At 44.1% G+C, this 21,588-nt stretch overlaps 2 protein-coding genes across 2 annotated transcripts; one reads left to right on the top strand and one right to left on the bottom strand.

Annotated features, from left to right (window-relative positions):
* Positions 1-1,416: 1,416 nt before the first annotated feature.
* Positions 1,417-5,051, bottom strand: rpl35 (ribosomal protein L35). The gene is made up of 4 exons (XM_063210424.1): positions 4,930-5,051; positions 3,857-3,993; positions 2,436-2,517; positions 1,417-1,611 (listed from the first exon to the last, which is right to left on the bottom strand). Exons 1-4 carry the CDS (start codon positions 4,930-4,932, stop codon positions 1,462-1,464), a joined length of 372 nt encoding a protein of 123 aa, XP_063066494.1. The 5' UTR covers positions 4,933-5,051; the 3' UTR covers positions 1,417-1,461.
* A 449-nt stretch (positions 5,052-5,500) lies between these two features.
* arpc5lb (actin related protein 2/3 complex, subunit 5-like, b) lies at positions 5,501-18,697 on the top strand. The gene is made up of 4 exons (XM_063210423.1): positions 5,501-5,951; positions 11,682-11,753; positions 14,717-14,893; positions 17,857-18,697. The coding sequence occupies exons 1-4, from the start codon at positions 5,811-5,813 to the stop codon at positions 17,917-17,919; spliced, it is 453 nt and encodes a 150-aa protein (XP_063066493.1). The 5' UTR covers positions 5,501-5,810; the 3' UTR covers positions 17,920-18,697.
* Positions 18,698-21,588: the final 2,891 nt, after the last annotated feature.

The raw sequence follows: 21,588 nt of genomic DNA, 5'->3' as shown, positions 1-21,588 counted from the left end.
GCACTTGTGTAACAATGACAATGACAATAGGAGTTGGAGTTTCCCAATGGGCTTTCACTTCACACTTTCACTTATATCATGAATTGTACAGTACAGGATTGAATAATGCACCCAGACATCTGTAAAGACTTTAAGGCCAGATTACTACAGCTTGTCCACAAAGGCTGAAGTCAGCTATTTTTTCAAAAGCACGAAAAGCCACCAAACCCTCCTCAACCTATGGAGCCCGCAGTGACAGTGAGGTAGACCACACATCATACGGAATTACTCCCTGAAACCAGCTGGTTTTAATTTCAGTCAAACCTCAGAATTCAACATCATGGGGGTGGGCTGCACGTACCATCTAGATAACTTGTGTTCAAAGTTTAGAGAACATTTTTAGAACTTGCACACAATGGCACCTGGTACAAGTCCAATTAACTTAGTCACCACCCAATAACACAATTCAGGATGTTTATTAACCCTTTGCCCTATGCAAGTGAATTTGATCACTTCCCCCACCTATTACAAACGCCACAGCCATGCCTCCCTACAAGGGTGTACAACCAGGTGTGATATACCAAATTAATCAGGGGCGATCAGGCTTTCACAGGTAGTGGCATCATGACATTTGACCAATCAGGCCTGGAGTCTTGTCAAACTTTGTTCACATAGAAGTTAAGATTTGTGTCTGTGTCCATCTTCCTTTTAAGATGCAACTTTAACATTTTTTAAAATGAGTGATCACAGATGAATAATGGTGTTTAATACTTGTTCTTGTAGGAGCCCATAAACAAATTGAAAAGGTCTTGTGAAAAACAGGGTGACCATATTTGATCATACGCCCTATAGGGGTAGTCCATTTAGCCCGGTATGCCTACGAATAGATGAATTCCATACATTGTGCATAAGTGCTATGTATTGATGATTCATCTCATTTGTGCCATTGGTTTGTTATATTAGATTTTAAAAACATTAGGATTTCTCTATGCATTTCAACTACAGGAAAAAAAATGTGACCACATGGAGCTTGGCACATCTCACCTCTTATATATTACCAGCTTACACGTCAGAACCCTTAGTTGTAAGTGTAGTGTGAGGGTTACTACTGCTAAGTTGTTTGATGCATGTTAGTATTTGGATCAGTATGCATGTTTCACTTGACAAGAACATTTGGTAGTACCACTGGTGTAAGCAAAATTTCACAATATATTCTGGATGCCAGTGGCTTTTGCAAGCTCCAGAGCACTGAAAATATGATCCAGGATAATTTTCAACGTTCTTAATAAGGACCAGAAAGAATTAACACAACATCCAAGTGCTTAGGTCACTTATCCCTCCAGATACATCCCTGCTCTTGACTTTAGAACATTTCAGGTTTTAGTCAAAACCTCTTATGGCTCCCTCAGAAAACAAACAAAAACCCAAGCCAGTTGGTCATTTTTTGGGGTGTTTTATTGTCTGTTGAAAAAATTGTACAGCCTAGGCCTTGACAGCGAACTTGCGGATGGAGTACAGGCGTGACTTCCTCTGCATCTTCTTGGTCATCAGGCTTTCCTCGTGCTTGGTCAACTGCCTGCGAATGGCACGAGTCTTCTTGGGCCTCAGGTCAAGGGGCTTGTACTTCTTGCCCTGTCATCGGGAGAATTGAGAGGAGAGACAAGTTTTACGTTAGTCGTGGAAAATGTCAGTTCCTTTAGTCAACAAGGTCTGCTCAAAAACACGAGGCTATTGCGTTTACTTTATCGGCATCTTCAAATTGGTCACCTTTCTGAAGCTACTTCAACTCAGTGCATAGTAAATAAATAAGCTTGAGGTGAGAAACACTGGACTGAATCTGAAAACCATAGCCGTCAACTATATAAGCCACATTGACTGCAATGATATTACCCATACGCATCAAAGACAACAGGCAGCAACAAGGACTTCAACAAACAGCCCTGATCCTGAATCAGTAATGGGCAGATATTTGTTGACTGCCGCTGCAGATGTTTTGTCAGCCGATGGACTCTGCAGCGGACAGCCATCCCCCTCGTCCCGGAGGACAGGTGGATTCATTTAGCAAGAAATTATTCACACCGTGTCCACAGGCAGAAGGAGCAGTGCTGGGTGATTGTCTTGCAGCAGAACCACAGCTAATCCAGAAAACATTGCCCAGATGTACAGGCAAGAGACAAATTCAAACCGATGCATGGCAAACAACGAGCTTCCTATCCAACAAAACCCATCTTCCTCCAATTTTAATCTACCCACAACATCATATTTTACCTCTTGGTGGAAAATAACAGTGGATGCATTAAAACCAGCAAGCCAGTCAATGTTTATACTGTTCCCTTGTTTCCAGTCAAAAGCAAAGCTGTGTAGCAGCCAACATGTGCAATATTTCACTTCTGGTGAGAACAGACAATAGAAACCCAAACATCAGCACAGCTACTTGACATAGTTAATGTGCTTACCTTGTAGAATTTCCTCAGATTTTCTTTCTGGGTCTGGTTGATGACTGTCAAGACTCTGGCGATGGACTTGCGGACGACGCGACTGGGGTAAAGATGAAAGAGAGAGAGAGAGAGAAAAAAGGATTAGAGCACTGTTAGAACTAGCCAGGATCTCATGACAATATCTGCGCTGAATTTACACACAGGCAGTGCTAACCTTGTGAAAGTGCTTTGCAGCATTACCAGCACATATAGTGTTCATGTCTCAGTTTAAACCTACATAGTTTTCCATGCCATCATTCTGGGAAGAAAGTCACTAGTTATTTGAAGTGATGGGCAGTGTTCCACTCCGGGCGCTCAGGTACCACACCCACTACTTGAATGCTCACAGAAATACATCAGGACGGAGGTGTAGGCGACCCTCACATACAATCACCCTGGAAAAGTACCTCCTTGTTTAAGCATTAAAAATGTCCACTCAACATGCAACGCATCCTCCTAAAATCAGTGCTAGGCAGACATGCCCAACTTCCAACCATTTACAAGGAGACAAAATCACTTTGAAATCCAAAGAGATAACAGAAGAAAGATCTCGCAAGGGCTAAGGGTAAAGCCAAGCAAGTAAACTGCCAGGGTCAACAGTAAAGAATATATGGCAGCCTCGACAACATTGTCAACTTTACTGAACAGTGAGCAGTTACATCAGGCTTTAGTCAGAACCGTACATTTCCCAGTTTTAAACCCAACATTAAATCTTGCTTCCAACACAAGACAATTCAAACAAAGGCTGAGTAAGACTAGTTAACTCATTCACTTTGGTCAGACTAATGTGTTAAGACAGGCAGAGCATCAGGGAGGACCAGCACTCATCTTAGATCATGTGGCAATGGATCATCAGATATGAATACCAATTTCTGATGCCCAAGACGTTAGAACACACTGCCAGCTGTCCCAGTTGAGTACAAATAAAAATGGAACAATTAAATAGCCATCCATTCCTCACACATTGACGCCTGCTTCCTAAAACAACCACTGGCGAATGTGCCAAGCCGACCAACTATGAAGACGCAAACGTACGAAATCATACCACTGTTAAACACAATAAAGCTAATTTCAGGAGCTTAAACATCATCTCACCGGGATAATCACATGGACTGGATTTACATATGAACTATCTCCAAAAGCCAAATGATACTTTCAAGCGCTGCCAGCATCTCACTAATACGTAGTAGAGCGTGTGCATGTTTGTTGACACTGCAGTCAACCAATTTCTTGCATTTTGCCCACAGCAAAATCACCAGTATCGGCAGACTAAGCACAATTTTGGCAGCAAAACTAGCCAGAAAAAAGTCAAGAGACCTTTTCACTCAAGAGTATGCCTAGAGCGGCTGTGCATCCACGAGGGACCAGTTGAGGTGGAAAGAGGGGTCCATTGTACTTACATCTTTGAGAGCTTGGAAGCTGCGCCTCCGGTCACCTTGGCAACGCGGAGCTGGGAAAGCTCGACCTTCAGGTCATCCAGCTGCTTCAGCAGCTCTTCCTTCTTCTTGCCACGCAGGTCGCGAGCCTTGATCTTTGCCTATGATGGAGAATGAAAAGCGGTCATCACATTGTGTGCATGCATACATGCAGGATATTAACAACCACGTTGATACGTTTAGTGATGTGATGGATGCTGTTAAAGTTAAGATAATACAACACCAGTTTGGGTTTCACATAAACAATTTTACAGGTTAGCTTCATTACAATGGTCCATGCATCCTTCACAACGGCATGTCAACGGTGGCACACTCATACTCATGTCAGCCATCAAATTATCGAGCTCGTCCTTACTGGGAAGTGCACGCTGTTACTTTGTATCATTCCTATCGTGCATGCGGTAACGCTTGTAACTTCAGTGCCGGTGGTCACAAAATATAACTCAAGGCAGAGTTTGCAACGGGTTGCTAATATTTTGGACGGACAGCTACATGAAGTATGCTACTTTATTAACGCAGTATTCAAAGGACAACTACGCAAGCAAAACACAGCCAGTCACAAGAAAACACAGCTCTGACACCAAACCGTCAAAACATTTGCTGGTCAGTCAGTGGGCACACATACATTGCCACACAGGTAAGCTAATTGGATAGCAACATGTTAGCTTTCTTTGGCTTCTTGGATCATTGCAAGACTTCCCCTGCTCTAGACACAAGTATATTCAAGACTTTCTACAAAAGTCCTTCGGTTACGTTTGTAACAATGAAGTGGACGTTTTTCGTTCTGTATTAGAGGCATGACAGTGTCTGAGTGGAAAAAATAGGCCACACGGAGATGTGCTAGAGCTTGGACAGGGGTATCGTCAACACCAATTTTCAACGTTAATTTAAGGGATTAATTTGAGCGCCATATCATCAATATCTTAAGAAAGACCGTGCAATAAAGCTGTAATGTTGGATGAAACGCATTTCTGGTTAAAACTTGCTCTTTATCATGAAAGATTACTTTGGATTCATGTATTCCATAAAAGCCTCACCATTTTCTTCGATGGCTGTTGCAGGAAAGGAAGTTGCAAGGGTCAGGAGGAAGATCTACCGGGTTACGGACGAAACCAATTTGAGTCGTGTGGGGGTGGAACATCCCATTCATTCTAAATTAGACAGGCGCTTGCCTTTTGCCGATTAGTCATTCCGATTTTGACTAATGAAATCCACGTGCTTGGAAATTTTGACAAATATTGGCACCCGGGACCTTCAGTAGTTAATGGAAAAAAAAAATGAATAAAAAATACATAATGGATTGTTAGTAAACGTTGGCATTGTTATGCAAAAATAACGGTTTCATGCTGTGGTTTCATATGAGATTGGAATAAATGAGCGCTCAAGTGCATTCATGTCATGGGCATGGTAGGAAGGCTGGATCATGGACCACTGGAAACAGCATGCGAAGATGTTTAATTGTCTTTGCTTATTGATGTTAACGCAACGTATTAAATGTTATTTTTTATTGATCCGTGTGTTGTGAGTTTTGACAAACGTGTTTGATTATTTTGAGGCTGTGTGTGGTGAGGTAATTCCGCTTCCGCTGCCCAAATACTGCCATGTTCTTCTCTCAACAAATCTTGGGAGAAGGGGGGTGCTGCAAACGAACGACTACTAGTACAGGAGGTGCGATTCGCCGCGGGAAGCAAGCAAGCTTCACGCTCACAGATTTTGACAACTGCTCCATGCCTCGTGCAAGACGTATGCTGGATCAACTCATTTTTGTTGAACCTTGAGATTGCATTGAACGTTTTTGGGTGAACGTACTATCACCGAAATTTTAGCGGTCCCAGCAACCAAACTGGAACAGTGCTGAAGTGGACTAACGTTAGCTATCCGCCGTTAGCGTCCTCTCCCGTCTGCTGAAGTAGCTCTGATGGCGAAAAACACACTGTCTTCACGGTTTAGAAAGGTGGACATTGATGAATACGACGAGAACAAATTTGTGGACGACCACGATGAAGCAGCGGATCAGCAGGGGCCAGACGCGGTGGAGGTAGACAATCTCATAAGGCAATATCCTTTGAAATAACATTCATAAACATGGCAAATGCTGTTGGCTCTGTAACTAGGCACACGACACGAATCAATCTCCACACATGCAATGTTATTATGGGTAACATTATCTGTTTCACAGGCTAGTTTTGCTAGACATGCCTAACATTACGTTGTAGAACCACCTTTCTAAATGGTTTGACTTTGCAGACCCTCATTGAGTTGACAATCCTGTATGTAGCCTACTGAATGTGGGGATTCTGATGGACCGTAGAGGCGTAAACGCTGGCGCCAAGTGGGTATGCAGGGTGTTGTATGCGAATTCTAGCTGGACAACGCTGGGTCACCAAAGCACCAGCTAAACCAACTGAATGTGTATCCTAATATGACACTTACTCTTCTACCACAGTGTATTGAGCAAATGAATTAGGCTTAATGCTGTGGTCATTGAGGGCATGCTTTCCATGCTCAGAGAGGGAAACAGTTGTCGGCCATCGGCACCGATTCATTTTGATAGACTGGGAATTGACTTGTTCCATGTCCAATTAAATTGACGTGTGTCAAGGTGAGTGTGCGTTGGTCAAGTCACTCCCTAAATGAATGTGTTGTGAGATGCAATCCCATTCCCATCCCAAGTTGTGAGATGCAATCCCATTCTTCAGACATGACTGTGTTTTGGTACTGCAATGTCAAAACACAGTCATGTCTGTAGAATGGGATTGTACTCTCTTGTGCATCTCACAACACATTCATTTAGGGAGTGACTTGAAACTGTTAACGAAGCTGGAATTAATGTTGTGGCAAGGAGTAACATTATACACTGTTGGCATGGTGGATAGTTCTACTTCATACATGGTGAACCTTGAGGCCATCTAGTTTAGGGGTTTAATGGTTTGCGTCTGAATTCTTCATTAGCCTATTCTTTCAACAGTCTACCTGCCAATTTGCTTTATTCTACCTGCCAATTCGCTTTCGCTGATGTCCTTAAATGACCCCATGAAAGGAGATGTTTGTACAGGATAAGGAGTTTTATTGAAAATATAAAATTTCAGGCATCTCAAGGAGCCTGGTAGGGCCATCATTACAGTTTGGCAGTTTCAAATGGTGCCTCTCCATCCCCATCACACACGTTAACATACTCAGACATTCTATACATTATACATACGTTGTTGTTATTGAAACTGATAAAGTAGGTCCACAGTAGGACGGAGCACAATGGAAGCAGGCCTGAAGGTGACCAATGTTTGTATTGGTGGTCACCATGGTGCAACAGAGTAGACGGGAGGAGGCCAGAGGAGACCAGACACTTTCCTCCAGCGGAGCTCCATTGTCTCCAGGCAGAAACACTAGGCCCAGGCCCAGGCCGTAGGGTCACCAGAGTGGAGAGGTGAATTGCAGTCAAGAGACCAGTGCGGGGTAACCCGATATATAGGCAGTCAGCTTCAGCAGAACCTCTCCCTCCTCTCTAGAGCTGGCTGTGACTCTGGCTGGGCCGTCTGCGTGATTGTGGCTGTGCGAAAACAAAGGGCAAAGGTGGTATCAAGTTTTGACTCCACATTTGCCAATCTCTCTCTCTCTCTCTCTCTCTCTCTCTCTCTCTCTCTCTCTCTCTCTCTCTCTCTCTGTATGGAGCAAGTTTGGAGTACACATCAGTGTTGGAAGGAACATGGTTGAAGAGTGAAAATGGTTTGCTAATTAAGGATGGGCAAAGAAGAGTCAGAAGATTAATGTAATTTTGGTGTGTGTGTGTGTGTGTGTGTGTGCGCGCGCGCAAGCAAGCAGAGCGTGTCTCCGCGGCAGAAGGAAGCCCCTGTCGTTTGCATACTGTACGATCATCCTCTTGATTTCCTGCCTCCCTTTCCCCCATACTGTACTGTACTGTACTGTACCTTGTGTGTGTGTGGTCCCTGCCCTGACCACCATGTCAGCTTCCTGATGTTTGGACCGACCGACGTGACGTGACTATTCACAGTGCATTATGTAGGGCACCTGTGGCTCTCCTGAACTAACTAGCAAAGCCCAGGAGGCCTGGCCCACTCCTGCTCCTCCAGCAGTACAGCAGGGAGGCTCTAATAGGGTGGATATGTATAGTTATAGGGTTTAGTCAGATTATAAATGAGGATCTGACCTTGTTGCTGCTCTGCTCTGTTGGTCTTAAATAGAACAAAGCCGATGTGTCAGTTACTCAGCTGTGGCTACTGATTCATGGGCTGTTGATATCTATTTTAGATAGGAGATTTTTTTTTTCAAAGTCAGCTTTTTTCCCCTTCCCATCATCCCATGTACAGTACTCAAGACAGACCAAGAAATCGAAATTATGATTCTCCCTCACTCACCGCATTTACACATGGGGAATGAATTTCCCGGTGTTCCCGGGAATATTCCGATAGCACAATGCTCCTCCACACATGTAAAAGGAATATTCCGGAACTTGTTTATACTGACAGAATACTGACAATATTGCGTTTGAAGTCGAAATACTACCTGCATGTAACTGCACCCACTGTAATTTGTCAAGAAAAAAGCTGCCTCTTTGTATATGGTGTTTTTGTTTTATTCCACAAAGGCACACGCCGCCCGCAACACGTTTCGTGGAAAAAAAAAAAACGTTATGCAAGGTGCAGCCTCTTTCTTGAGAATATGAGTTGAGCATTTGGGCCAGTACCCTCACAGAGTATTTATGAGTGAAGCCTGCTCCAAGCTGAAATTCTGCATTCACTGACAAGACGTGACAAACATTGATATGCACCTCCACAATAAATAATAGTTTCTCAGTTGCCTATCCTAATCTTGAAGGCACAAGCACAAGTAATAACATGGCAGTGCATCAGCCGAAGGCCACACGCCCATGCCGGTACACTAACGCCCTGTAAACAACCAACACTGACTGAGTCTAGTAGGTCTATTGCAGCTGCCTCTTGCTAAAGGGCTATTCATAACAGTGATGACTATAATTAAGTATTAAGTGGAAGAGTGTGTACCCTGTAGATTGGAGAGATTTTTAAAGATCATATTTCCAGCCAAGAGTGCCATTAACAGATAGAGGCGGAGGTCTTGTAAAATCTTTTTAGAGTGGGTTATTTTTTGTCCTTTTGTAAGGCACGACTGTAAAAGATGAGACGGGGTGAATGAGGGTGTGGGATGGGGAAGATTTGGGGAGGAGACAACCGCAGGATGGATCTTGGGTACCCATGGGCACTTGTCCCTTTACTGTATGGGTGCTCAAGCCTCAGCAGGCGGCACAACCTCATAAATTCTTATGGATTCCCATTGGCTATGAAATTGTTTCGACAGTGATCCACTGATGTGTTCGGCCAGAGATGGTTTAAAGGTGTTTTAAAAGGATTCTTGGTTCAGCTCATCGCTGATGGTTCCGGTGTTGTAGCGCTAAAGTTGAGAGATTTCTGAAAGCATGTTGTTATCATCAATATACTCCAGTCAAGCCAGGGAGGGGATTTAAAGGGTACAGTCTTGCAATCCGTCAGTCCTGGACTTTCAGTGCTGCACAGGGGTGTGCGAGCGAGCGAGTGAGTGAGTGAGTGAGCGAGCGAGCGAACACACACACACTGAACCTGTACAGTTACTGCTGTTAATGCACTGTGGACTAGGTCAGGCATAGTGTGTGTGTGTGTGTGTGTGTGTGTGTGTGTGTGTGTGTGTGTGTTAGTATTTTGCATTTGCTCAGCAGGTAGAGCAACTTTTAAGGTCATGAGTTGGCTTTTTCCCCTCAGGAGGCCTCTGTGTAGGGGGTGAGATCCTGCTGTGCCTGTCTTCCCCTAAACACAAAGTGAGCACCGTGTAAATAAGGGCCTAGACAGATAGACAGATAGACAGATAGACAGACAGACAGACAGACAGACAGGTAGTCAGACTGCTGCCTCGCCAAGCTTTCATTCTACCTCTTCCACATCACAAGGTCTTCAGCAGCTCTACAGGGGTCTTAAGGTTGCGCCTTACAATACCTTTCCCCTTGCCAACATTTATGTGTCACTCACGAATCAAAAAGCCAGCATTATTTCTGTACTCCCTGGAGTCTGAGCTGAAGCGTTTGACTGTTGTATGCAAAGCAAGCAGCCTCATGGGAGCTGCTGTGCCCTGACTGTTGGGAAGTGGGGTGGTGGGGGGTAACTTTGCCTGTTTGAATCGAGGCAGCGCTGCACAGGAAAAGGGGCTGCTATGGAGAATAAAGGGAGTGATCTCTTTTTAGATAAGAGGGTATTTTACTCAGAGGAGGCGGAGAGGGAGGGGAACGAGGTGGTGGTACACAGACACTTAGGCCCAGGGGGGGATTTCCCTGCCCTGCCCTACACGGCCTGGCCTGCCCGTGCCTGCGCATGCTGATTCAACCAGCCCGACATGCTGAACCGCTGAAACTGTAACAAGCCTCCCATCCTGTCCCGTCCCTTCGTTGCACTCTCTTTCTCTCTGGTAAAGTGATTGAGAATGAGAGGGATGGAGGGGTGGGTTATTTGGGGGGGCGGTTGGTGGCCTGTTTGGGTCCAAGGCACTCATCAGGGTTATGTGCTGGGCATATTTTTAGCCACAGTCCACAACGTAGCTGTTTTTCATATTTTTTCACCGCTCTACCGCCATTCATATTTCCACCCTATTAATATGCCGAAATGGGATGGGAACAGCTCCAAGCTTAACCGGTTTGTGTGTGCCTTTTTTTTCATGAGTAGGCCAGAAGCCGTTCCTGGCCTCACAAATATAAACGTGAGTGCTTTCCCCCTCATTAGTCGGTTGTATGCCATGCTGAGTGAACGTGCTGTAGGAATGCCATTCGGGCTGTGGTGAGTGAGGTTGGGTGGGCTATGGTGTGGTTGTTGGGGCTGCCTGGGGGTGTGGGGTGGAGTGGTTGGCATTCCATTTGCCAGATCCGGCTGCCACAGTTGTCCATGTAAACATACAGAGCCAAGTTGATGGGGGGAGTAATTAACTAGTGCTCTCCCCCGTCGTCCTCCATGACAGAGGTACCCTGAGCATTGGAACGGTCCCGCCGCACTGCTCCCTTGGGGAGCCATTGGGGGCTGCTCCCTTGCATGGGTGAAGTATAAATGCAATTTCGTTGTGTGCAGTGAACATGTGCAGTGAACAGTTGGGCTTTCACTATTGATTTGAGTAATGTGTTCAGCCCACCGTGCAGGACGGTTCAGGTGTGACCTCTGATGTCCACTAAAGTTGGAAAAGAGAAAGTATTTTCATCTTTGTAGTTATATATATTTCAATTATTTTTATTGACATTTATACACCAAATATCATGCATCACCAGGATCACAGAAACATGGAATCGTTGTAGTTATGTAGTTATGATGTACTTGTGGATCTGTGTGAGCTGACATGCTCTAATAGGAAAACCATTGCCCCTGTGGCGTGATGTGGTGTGGGGGATGGACTTGTGGGTTGGTGGGTCGTTGTTGGGTTGGGGAGGGTGGTGATGGGGGATTCCAGTTCCCAGACTCCTGCTACAGTTGTCAGTGTGTATCGGGCATCTCGTGTTGCAAAAGATTAGCCATGTGCTTTGGCAAGACTTCACTCGCCGCCGGGGCCCTGCAGATGTGGACGGACGGCTTTATCAAAGAGATACCACAGCCCTCTGAAGACTATCTTCAGCACTATTAATTTGTGGGAATGCGGGAGAAGAGGGGGGGAAAATGGCGCTATATGAAATGTATTTTTGTTTGTTTGTTTGGTAGCCAGTTGAAGAGTTGCACTGTTTCCAAAGTTTTCCCTTAACCAGCTGTGCTGCACAGGGGACATGATGACAGCCTTTCACATCGCCCTGCGAAACCCACCACTCAACACCAAGAACCCAGCAGTCAAGGTAATGATTGAGCCATACTTGTGTGTGTGTGTGTGTGTGTGTGTGTGTGTGTGTGTGTGTGTGTGTGTGTGTGTGTGTGTGTGTGTGTGTGTGTATGTGTGTGAGCAAGGATGGTGGGTTTGTGTGTGAGTGAGCGAGAAAGAGAGAATTGTGTGTGTGTGTGCGTGCGTGCGTACGTGCATGTGTGTGATAGATTTTTCTTTTTTGCCTAATTTCAAACCAGCAGGTGCAGCTGCTTAACGCATCAGCTGGCCTGCTGCAAGGCTTCCAGTGTCTAAGCCTGAGACCATTTAAAAACTTGGGTTTTAAGCTATGTGAAGAGTTGCACAGGCACCAAAAGCTAATATTTGGTGCATTTTTGTTTTGTTTTGGATAATGCGATTAAAGGTGTACTGTGGCCAGAGTAGGTATTGCAAGTATGCCACTCATTGAAACTGTGCTGCCTATAGCCAAATTGGATATTTCCATGAATATTTACTTAATAAACGAATATTTACAAACTACTAGTAAAAGTACTAGCTTGCTAAAATGGCGTATATGGAGAAGTGCAATTTTCCCAGTCATAATGAATACTTAGAATTTGATGGTGGTGGTAACTACTGTATATGTGAAAACGGCAACATTTGTGAACGGGCAGCATGAATTCTGGAAACAAATGACTAAAAACCTTACAGTGCACCTTGAATGGACAGTGGACGTGGACACAATTGTGCGTCTGTGTGCCTGATTTGCCATTTGGGGTGGTGCTGCTATCATGAAGGCATAATCTCGGAGTTTGTGGACAAATGGGGCGTGACTCTGGGAAATCGAGTCAGTCACCTCTTATCACCTCCCTTGGTTTACTGACACAGTAACCAAGGTGTGACTGACGAGGCCCAGAAGTTGGTGATTTCATCTACACGTGCATGTCTAATTTGCATGACAAGCTTCATGCATTACTACTATGATAAAGACTCATCTTAATGCATGTTTTGATTGTACACAATGAAACTACTTTTGGCTGTTCAGTATTTTAATATTACATCATTCATATTTGAATGGCTGCTTGAGTAATTGCAGTCAGAAAAGAGCTTTCAAACAACATCATTACCAGCTCTGTGTGACGTAAATTGACTGACATGATCAAGGATGAACACATAATGAATGAATGATGAAAGTCATACCCTTTTAATTAACACTTTCTTATTGTCTGGTTCTCCTGTAATATTGGTGCCAGATACATGCAAATGCAATTCTTAGGTTCTACCTTGCCACTAAAAAGACCCACTAAGTTAAATTGAAATCTGTGTTGGTCAGGCCCCAAAGTGGCTGATGTCATGTGAAAGGACCTGCATGTTTTTCTGTACAAAATAACTACTTGGTATGGTAACTGTTTTGTGTCTGTTATACCGAATTTCTGTGTTGAAGTAGGTGATAAATTGAGGAGGTGAATTTTATTCCAACGAAAATGATGTACAAAATAATTACCATTATTCTGATTCCTTTGATCCTTGGAGACTTCAGTGTTTCTGCCGTCTTCAATTAATCATTAATGGAGCTGCTGCATCAAATGTACAATGCTAGATAAAAGGGGAAAACCGCACCAGATAGACATTAAATATGTATGTAAACAAGCGCTAACATAAATCACAGTAACCCACCACAGTCGATGGGAGATAAAAGGTGTATTGGTTTTGACCGTAAGCAAAGTGTTGCACGTGTATGGAGAGCCTAGATGCAATAGAACAACTGAAGCAGACTGTAAGAGCTAGTGAAGATGGATGGCGTGTCTTTTGAAGACATGCAGTGTTTCCTATAGGCCCTAGGGTGTCTTTTAAAGGAGTAGTGGGGCAGAACAAAGGCTCAGAGACTGCAACCCTGTTACCACAGTCAGGGGCATTCTGAGAATTGTATTTGACAAATGACCCTAACATGTTGGTTTTAATATAGATTTTTAATGGAATAAAAAAGTACCGGTAAGTAAACACATAGGACAGAGAAGAAATGTGTAGATGACAATGTAGCCAAAAACAGGCTATGAAAATGCTGAAGGTGCGTGCGGGGGAGGGGACAGCACCTCATCAGTGCTGTTTCATATGACATGATATAGAGCCCCCAAAAATGAATAACTTCTACATTTTTGTAAAGTAACCTTAGAAATTACATGCATACAAAACCTTAATATTTTCAGGAGACCTAATCAAGGTGGTAGGTTTTTGTTGTCAAGGTGGCCACCTTTACTATGAAGTGGTGGGAGAAAACGCTGAAAGCGGAGACGGCCTGTGAGGATGAATAAAAATAGACGGAAGAGGCATTTGAAAGACTTCTTGTGACCCACTCCATCTCGTCATGAAGAAAGCGCTCGGGCTGAGTGGTGGAAAGAAAAAGGTGCAGTCTGTAAGGGCAAGTGAAGATGGATAGACGTGCATGGGGCATGGTGTAATGGACTGTGTCTGGACTGTAGATCACAGGGTTGCAGGTTCAATCCCTAACCTTACCAATGAATCCCTTCCTCCCTCCTTGGCTGAAGTGCCCTTGAGCAAGGCACTGTGGGCGGTGGTAGCTCAGTTGGTAGAGGAGCCGTTCAGCAACCCAAAGGTTGCAGGTTCGAGCCCCGCTCGGCCTGACTCCATCGTTGTGTCCTTGAGCAAGATACTTAACCCCAAGTTGCTCCTGGTGGCAGGGTGGTACCCTGTGTGGCAGCCACGGCCACCGGTGTGTGAATGGGAGTGTGACTGGGTGAATGTGAGGCATACAATGTAAAGCGCTTTGAGTGCTCGAAGGAATGGAAAAGCACTATATAAATGCAGTCCATTTACCATATATAAATGTAGTCCATTTACCTCTAACCACACACTGTTCCAGGGACTGTAACCCATACCATAGAAATTCCTTTGCGTGATGTATTCTGTAATGTAATATAATATAATATATTTTTTTTTATTTCGTGTGATTTCCCCTCTCCTCCCCCACCTGGTGATCAGGAGCGGGCCCAGGCGGTGGTGCTGCGAGTGCTGACGTCCTTCAAGAGCAGCGACATCGAGGCGGCGGTCAAGTCGCTGGACCGGAACGGCGTGGACCTGCTGATGAAGTACATCTACAGAGGCTTCGAGAGGCCGTCTGATAACAGCAGTGCCATCCTGCTGCAGTGGCACGAAAAGGTGAGCCGTTTACCCCGGCACAGCTGTCAACCGTAATGATACAATATAACAGCAACATGTAAACAGGGTTCCCGCTCATAGAATTCCTGGAACATCATGGAAATTTGGTTAAGGTTTTTGCATGCAATGTCATAGAATTTGGTGGTTTTGCATGCAGTGCACGTAGCGCACATCGACACAACACCGGCACAACCTAACTGCATAATCCACTGCCAATCTGCCAAAGTACAAAGATCTTGATTTGATGAATGCAGGCGTGCTTGCCTACGTACGTGAGTGTATGCAAGTTATGCATACACAGATATTCAGAAACCCACCATGAGCTAGGTATACCTATGAAGAGTAGCCAGGTGTTTTGCACAAAGTCTCAAGAGTCTGGTCCGTCACACTAGACATAGTGCCAGGCTGCATTTCTTCAGCGGTGAGTGCTTCTGCAAAATCTATTGTGTTAACATCGACGCTTCACTTATCTCTGATGGTGTTGATTATCCATTGGGAGTGCCCATTAAATTCTTTGGGCTTTCACTTTGTTGAAGATTGGATCGATTTGAAGTTCTGCTTCTGATTTTACCTGCCATAAGCATCTGCAGGGCTAAACTATCTGACTAAACTAGGCATGACAGTCATAAAATAATATAAAAATATTGTGGTGATTTCAGGCAGAGAATTATCAACCACTTTCTTCCCTGCATCTGTCTTGAGTTTCAACTGTGAATATATTGTTCAATAAAATTGTGAATATATAAGTGAATATATTGTTACTAGTATTTTTTTAAAATTCAGAATGGAATTGTTCAGTCAGTATGCAAAGCAGAGAAACATGCAGGACAATACCATTTACAGAGCTAGCATAAAAAGTCTACCAAAAGCAGTCCCATGTCAAAACAGACTGCCTGTCGGTGCGTTTCCTATGAGTGTTAATCTGTGCGGGTGTGGGAATTCTCCCCTGCTCCCGGTGGGATGGGGAGGGAGGGGACTTGCCTTTAAGAGTGTTGTTATTGCATCAGCGAGGATGCGGAGGCTGTTGCGAGCTGTGGGTAAGAGTGGTAGTCTCCAGGGGGAGAGGGAGGAGAAGGGATGTGTTTACTGCACTGTACTCGCTGGGTAGCGGAGGAAGACGTCTCCATCTGTTTTCATGAACTCCACGCATCAGTCCCAAATAGCCAACTTTTGATTAGGCAGTTAGAAACACAACAAATCGTGCTTTATTTCCTCTTGATTATTAACGCTCAAACCTCAGGGTAGGGCTGCACAATTATGAGGAAATGGATAATCAGTTTTCCCATCAACATTTCAGTCATGGTTTTATATGTGTGATTATTCATCACATTTGATTACAGTCGGCCCCTAAAACATTTTCCACCATTTGAATTTCCCTTTACATGGTGGTTTTCGGTACACCACCCAATTAAAAATCTTCAGACGTCTAAAGGGCAGATTATAGTTCAGCAACGGCATACGTTGATTCTGGTCGCTAACCACTGTTGATGTTATAGATCTGCGCAGGAGGTCTCATGTCGTTAGCCACATTTGGCTACATAGCTACAAGGCTGCAGTAGAGTAGTCAGTAGAGGTGGGTATTGACAAGGGGTTCAAGATTCGATGCAAATCACGATACACATGCCACGATGCGATTCTATCACGATGCATTGCGATTCATGTACTACTGTGATGCATTGCGATATTTACTTCAGTAAATGTGTAAAATTTGTCAGTTGCTGTGTAGCTTTCTTAAGTCATTCTTAAGTTCATTCTATTTAAGCATTCTATCATCTGGGAGAGAGCTTACATCACAACAGAAATATTACCTATTCTCTACTGAACAAAATAACCCGTGGCAAATCGAATTTTATTGTTATCAAATAATCAATTGTCATGAATCCATGCAGTACATTGAGAAAATAAGTATCACGATACCTTGTCATGAATCAATGCATTGTATCGTGAGAGTAAGTATCGCGATGCATCGATATGACGATTATTTTGCACACCCCTAGTAGTCAGACTGCAAGCATTGTGCTGCGAGTGCTAAACTGTATTGTTTGTTTGCTTACTAATTCAGTCATTGTAGCTTAATTTATTTACACACACTAGAAAGAAAGCGTTCCGTCAGCGCCAATAAGTATAAATTGACCTTAAGCCTACAAGCTCAATGGTTAAGTAACATGAAATGTTATCGTTTCAGCATATTTTGTGGAAGATTGTTGGAAGCAGAAATTGTAGTCATATTTTTCATTTACTCAAAAATGTGATTAATTGAGCAGGCCTTTCTGAGGTGCTGTGTCTTTGTCAGGGCTGCGTATGCTCTGGGATGTTGGGAGGGAAAATGCTACCCATGATTCAGCAGGCTCTCTCCGCTCTCCCTCATCCGTCCTCTGAGGATCATGTCTGTCAGCTCGTTACAGTGATTGATGGACAGCTGTCTCAGCCTGTCAAGTGCAGATTCTTCCATCCAGTGAAAAGGCAGATGTCTGGTTGAGTTGAAGGTTGGACTGTACTGTACAAAACGTTGTCACAGTTAGCCGCTATGAATATCAATTTAGAAGCTGTTGGCACGTATATGGATATGTTTTGGCCTCTCCGATGTAAAAAGTATCCTGTTTAAGGGCCTCAAATGCACCTGTCACAATGCAGTTTTTATATTTTATCTAAATGTTTACATGTAAACGGATAAAAAATGTCCTCATTTAAAAATATCCACATGTGTAACCAGCACCAGAGCAATGTAGTTTACATCCATATTGGTTGATTTTAAAACCATCGTAGTTGTGCAACAAAATGTTCAGTTGTACTTGTGTCCTTTTCTCGTATGGCACTGCGAAAGTGTCCTACTTGAGTTAGTAACTATGGCTTTGAGAAATGCCCCTCCCTGCATAGCTGATTTTAACCAATTGTGTCTTTGTTCCTCTCAACCCCCCTCATCTCCCCTCCCCCCTCTCCTCTCTCCCACCACATGTTTGCAGGCCTTTGCGGTCGGAGGCCTGGGGTCCATCGTGCGAGTTTTGACGGCCCGAAAGACAGTTTGACAGGAGGTACGGATGTCCTTCGGGCTTGGGGAGAGGGAGGGGGGAGGAACGGAGGGGCGTCACAACAAAGCACTGACCGAAGAACAGATGACAACACCGTGGTGGTCCGCCCATGAGAACGTAGATCAATCTTTAATAAACACCACTCTTTTCTTCCTCAAGCTACAAAAAAATCAAACCATCAAGCTATCCTGGAGGCGTAAGGAGAGGGAGAGAAAAAAAAGACACACTACAAGGAAATATTTTGATGGACATTTGATATGTTCAGAGTCGGAATGCTGTTTCACAATGTGAAGGTCAAAAGCAGGGGCGGGGGGGGGGATGTTATTATATACAGCAGTCTCATAAATTATTTGAAGTCAGTTGACATCCATCAGCATATTGTTTGTTTGTATGCTTGCTCTGTGTGTTTGGATGAAATGAACTGGCTGACATGAATACGAAGAGAAAAAAAAAGGCTGTTGGAAAAAGTGGCGGAAAATAATGCGAGGTGCGGTGCGGTTAGACAATAAGGTGGTTCAAACACTGTGTGTGTGTATGCGGATATGAAAAGTGTGTGTTTGTTTGTGTGTGTGTGTGTGGTTAACTAAGTAAAAAGGAAGAATTAAAAAGCCTGACAGTTGGCGAGTGTATTTGTATGTGATGTCAGATGAATTCAGTGTTTAATGATCCAATTTTATTTTGTTTGTTCTTTTTTTTTTCTTGTCATTGTCCCTCATTCTCATGTTTTGTACAGAGAGAAGTACATTTAATATAAATTTCTGGAGTTGTATTTGGACATCAGGAGGGCAGTTGTACAGAGGGGATTAGAGGGGGGTTTGGGGTGGGATGGGGTGGGGGGGATGGGGTCATTGTAAAGTGCCTGCTGTAATAAAGCTCATATGGATCATCACCACAAAAGCAGCTTTGTTGTTTATTTTGTTCAGGTGGCTTTTGTAGCTTCCCTTTAAGAGTGTACCGTCACACCGGTGTGACGGAAATGTTCAGGCAGTGAAAGTTCTATAGAATTCTGGGCGTCATTCAATATAATATGGAATTGTAGAATACTGCATTGTTATAGAACGCATTCTTTTTATAGAATGCTCAAAAACCAACACTCTTAAAGGTTAATCTTTGATCATATTCTTTCACAACAGTACATTGCAGTAGTAAGCCGCCAGCAGCGGTTCCCAACATTTTTTGCCACGGGACTCCATTTTGACATCACACATCTCTGGGGACCCCATAAATGATCTTTTTTTTCGCTACCAAAAACATTACTGAGCTAACTTGCAGCTATTAAACCAACAGATATTCATGACAGTCTAACACACCATTTTTTATGACCGCGTGAACACACCAGCGGCGACAAGAATAAGTGACAGAAATTATTGGACTTAACATCAAGAGCGACACGAGCGAGAGAAGCGTCAGAGTATGGCTGTTAAAAACAGAATGCAAGCATTCCGACATTCCAATTGGCTGTGTGGCTGTCGCCGAACCGCATCATAGCTTATTTGCATAACATCAAGTCCAACTACAAACAGTCGCTCAAATCTCCTCTACGTAGTCGCCCAAATCGCTTTTGTCACTTCAATCCTCATCCACTCAATACAAAGTCAATTACTTGTCGCTGGAATCGATCAACTATGAATTCCAGACGACACCAAATGGGGTCCCGAACTCAGAAACTCACTTTAGAGTCAAATTGAACACTCACTGTTGGTCCCTCTTTATAAAACTCACCTTTTATAATGGTGGCAAAATTGACTGTACATATTCTGATAATCATAATTACTGATCACCATATTGCACAAGTACAATATCTATCTTAAAAATATGCTGATTCATATGAAATTAATGTAGATGAAGTGGGACTAGGCAAGAGGATTTGTTCAGGTTTCTCTTGCTGTGTTCTGATCATATTTGTACCTGTCTACTGATTATCATAGCTTGGGTGTAGTAGACTATGAAGATGCTCCATCTCCATCTCCCTCCTTGTACATTTTTCAGGAGTAGGCTACTATCCGTATGGCTACGTGAGGACATCATAGGCAGCCATGGCCTGAAAATGTGTTTATTTTAGTGCGACCTGCTCTGCTGGCTGTGCACCGTCCTCTTCTGCTTCTTCATCCACTCATTCAGCACAGCTCTGTGTGCCGTTGTCCTACTTTCCTTATTGGGAGGAGGGGAAAAACACTCCCAAGACCTGACCACCCACAGTTATAGAAAGACCGAAACTTAGTTTTTAGATAAAAATAACTTTTGAAACTATTACACAAGTATTTTATACATAAACATTGGGGAAATGTATTAGTACAAAGCACATGTTAAGTAATGTAAGTGCTGATTCATGAGGCCTACCCCTATTACTTGTAAATCTCCAGAACTAATGGTGGTGAATATGCCTGCAGAACATGGTGCTGATGCAGTTTTTCCGTTTTTTGTTGAAATTGGCTGTTACAGCTGCCTGCTCCTGTGATTTATCCCTCCAGAAGCAGCGCTGAGCTATCAGCTTAAACCAAACGGATGGCCACAACCGACACGGCCCCAGAATGTCACTCCCTTGAACAATGACAGAAGCCTCACAGCAGCAGGCCTGTCACAACCAGGCAAGCAAACTAGGCAATTGCCTAGGGCCCACAGCTGAAAGAGGGGGACCTGGTAATGGCTGGTTATGTATGACAACGTTGAGTGAGGAAAAACCTCCCTCGATTCAAGGGGAAAAAGTGCATTGATGCGATGCTGCTATCAAAATGGAGGGCCCTCCCCAGTAGTTTGAAGAGGAAAAAGTGGCACAAAGTCCCTCTTCTCCTAGGGCTCCCGAATAACTTGAAACGGCCCTGCCCACATCACCAGTTTAAGTACCGGTCCTGTTGCAGCTCATGCCGCTTTACAACTGTCCTTATCAGCAATATGGCATGCTGATCAAAATGTCTATTCATTACGGCTTATCATAATGTCTGTTTATTTATCCGCTCTCATCATTCTCTGTGATCAGCTGCGCAGCAGTGCAGTACAGCAGTCCTGACCAGGCCACAGATGCTGCCCTCCGGTCCTGTCCTGTCCTGTCCTGTCCTTTCCCGGCTCACTGAACCCCACCCTACCACTGACCCCATTTCTCTCCTGTGTTAGCACCGTCCCTAGAGGAACAGACAGGGCGTTACGAGGGAAGAGAGCTAGAGATGAAAGGATGGATTTGCAAAAGAGAGAGAGGGGGGGAGGTGTGTGGTGTGGTATGAAAAGATACCCCAAGCAAAAGCATGAGAGCTTGTGAATGTTTGATGAGAGCGAGCGAGAGAGAGAGAGAGAGAGAGAGAGAGAGAGAGAGAGAGAGAGAGAGAGAGAGAGAGAGAGAGAGAGAGAGAGCGAGCGAGAGAGAGAGAGAGAGAGAGAGAGAGCAGGGATCCGAGATCCTGTTTCTGAGGCGGCTGACACCGCGGAGCCCACAGATCAAACTCGCTACCCATCAGTGTCATCACCACTACAGTGGAGAGAGCACTGACAAAGAGCTTGCACCCCATCGCAGCAGCAGCATCACACCGAGCAGAACACACTCATGAGGCAGGCACCACCTCAGTCCAGAATAGAGAATTGAGCATGGTATCAAGAATTGTTCCTCGAGTGTGTATGGAATTATTCGCCATCACTTCAAATATTATACACTATATTGGACATAATATAATCACA

The sequence above is a fragment of the Engraulis encrasicolus genome, chromosome 11, assembly GCF_034702125.1.
Source record: "Engraulis encrasicolus isolate BLACKSEA-1 chromosome 11, IST_EnEncr_1.0, whole genome shotgun sequence".
Taxonomy (NCBI): domain Eukaryota; kingdom Metazoa; phylum Chordata; class Actinopteri; order Clupeiformes; family Engraulidae; genus Engraulis; species Engraulis encrasicolus.
Note: the sequence above shows the minus strand (reverse complement) of the source record. Positions and strands in the feature narration are given on the sequence as shown.

What these genes read in the sequence shown, in the direction of transcription:
- arpc5lb (XM_063210423.1), top strand. Translation starts at nt 5,811, where the DNA reads ATGGCGAAAAACACACTGTCTTCACGGTTTAGAAAGGTGGACATTGAT. An exon ending in CCAAGAACCCAGCAGTCAAG is followed by an intron (nt 11,754 to 14,716) that starts GTAATGATTGAG and finishes CCTGGTGATCAG; the next exon opens with GAGCGGGCCCAGGCGGTGGT. An exon ending in TGCTGCAGTGGCACGAAAAG is followed by an intron (nt 14,894 to 17,856) that starts GTGAGCCGTTTA and finishes ACATGTTTGCAG; the next exon opens with GCCTTTGCGGTCGGAGGCCT.
- rpl35 (XM_063210424.1), bottom strand. An exon ending in GCTTCCAAGCTCTCAAAGAT is followed by an intron (nt 2,518 to 3,856) that starts GTAAGTACAATG and finishes TCTTTACCCCAG; the next exon opens with TCGCGTCGTCCGCAAGTCCA. An exon ending in ATCTGAGGAAATTCTACAAG is followed by an intron (nt 1,612 to 2,435) that starts GTAAGCACATTA and finishes TCCCGATGACAG; the next exon opens with GGCAAGAAGTACAAGCCCCT.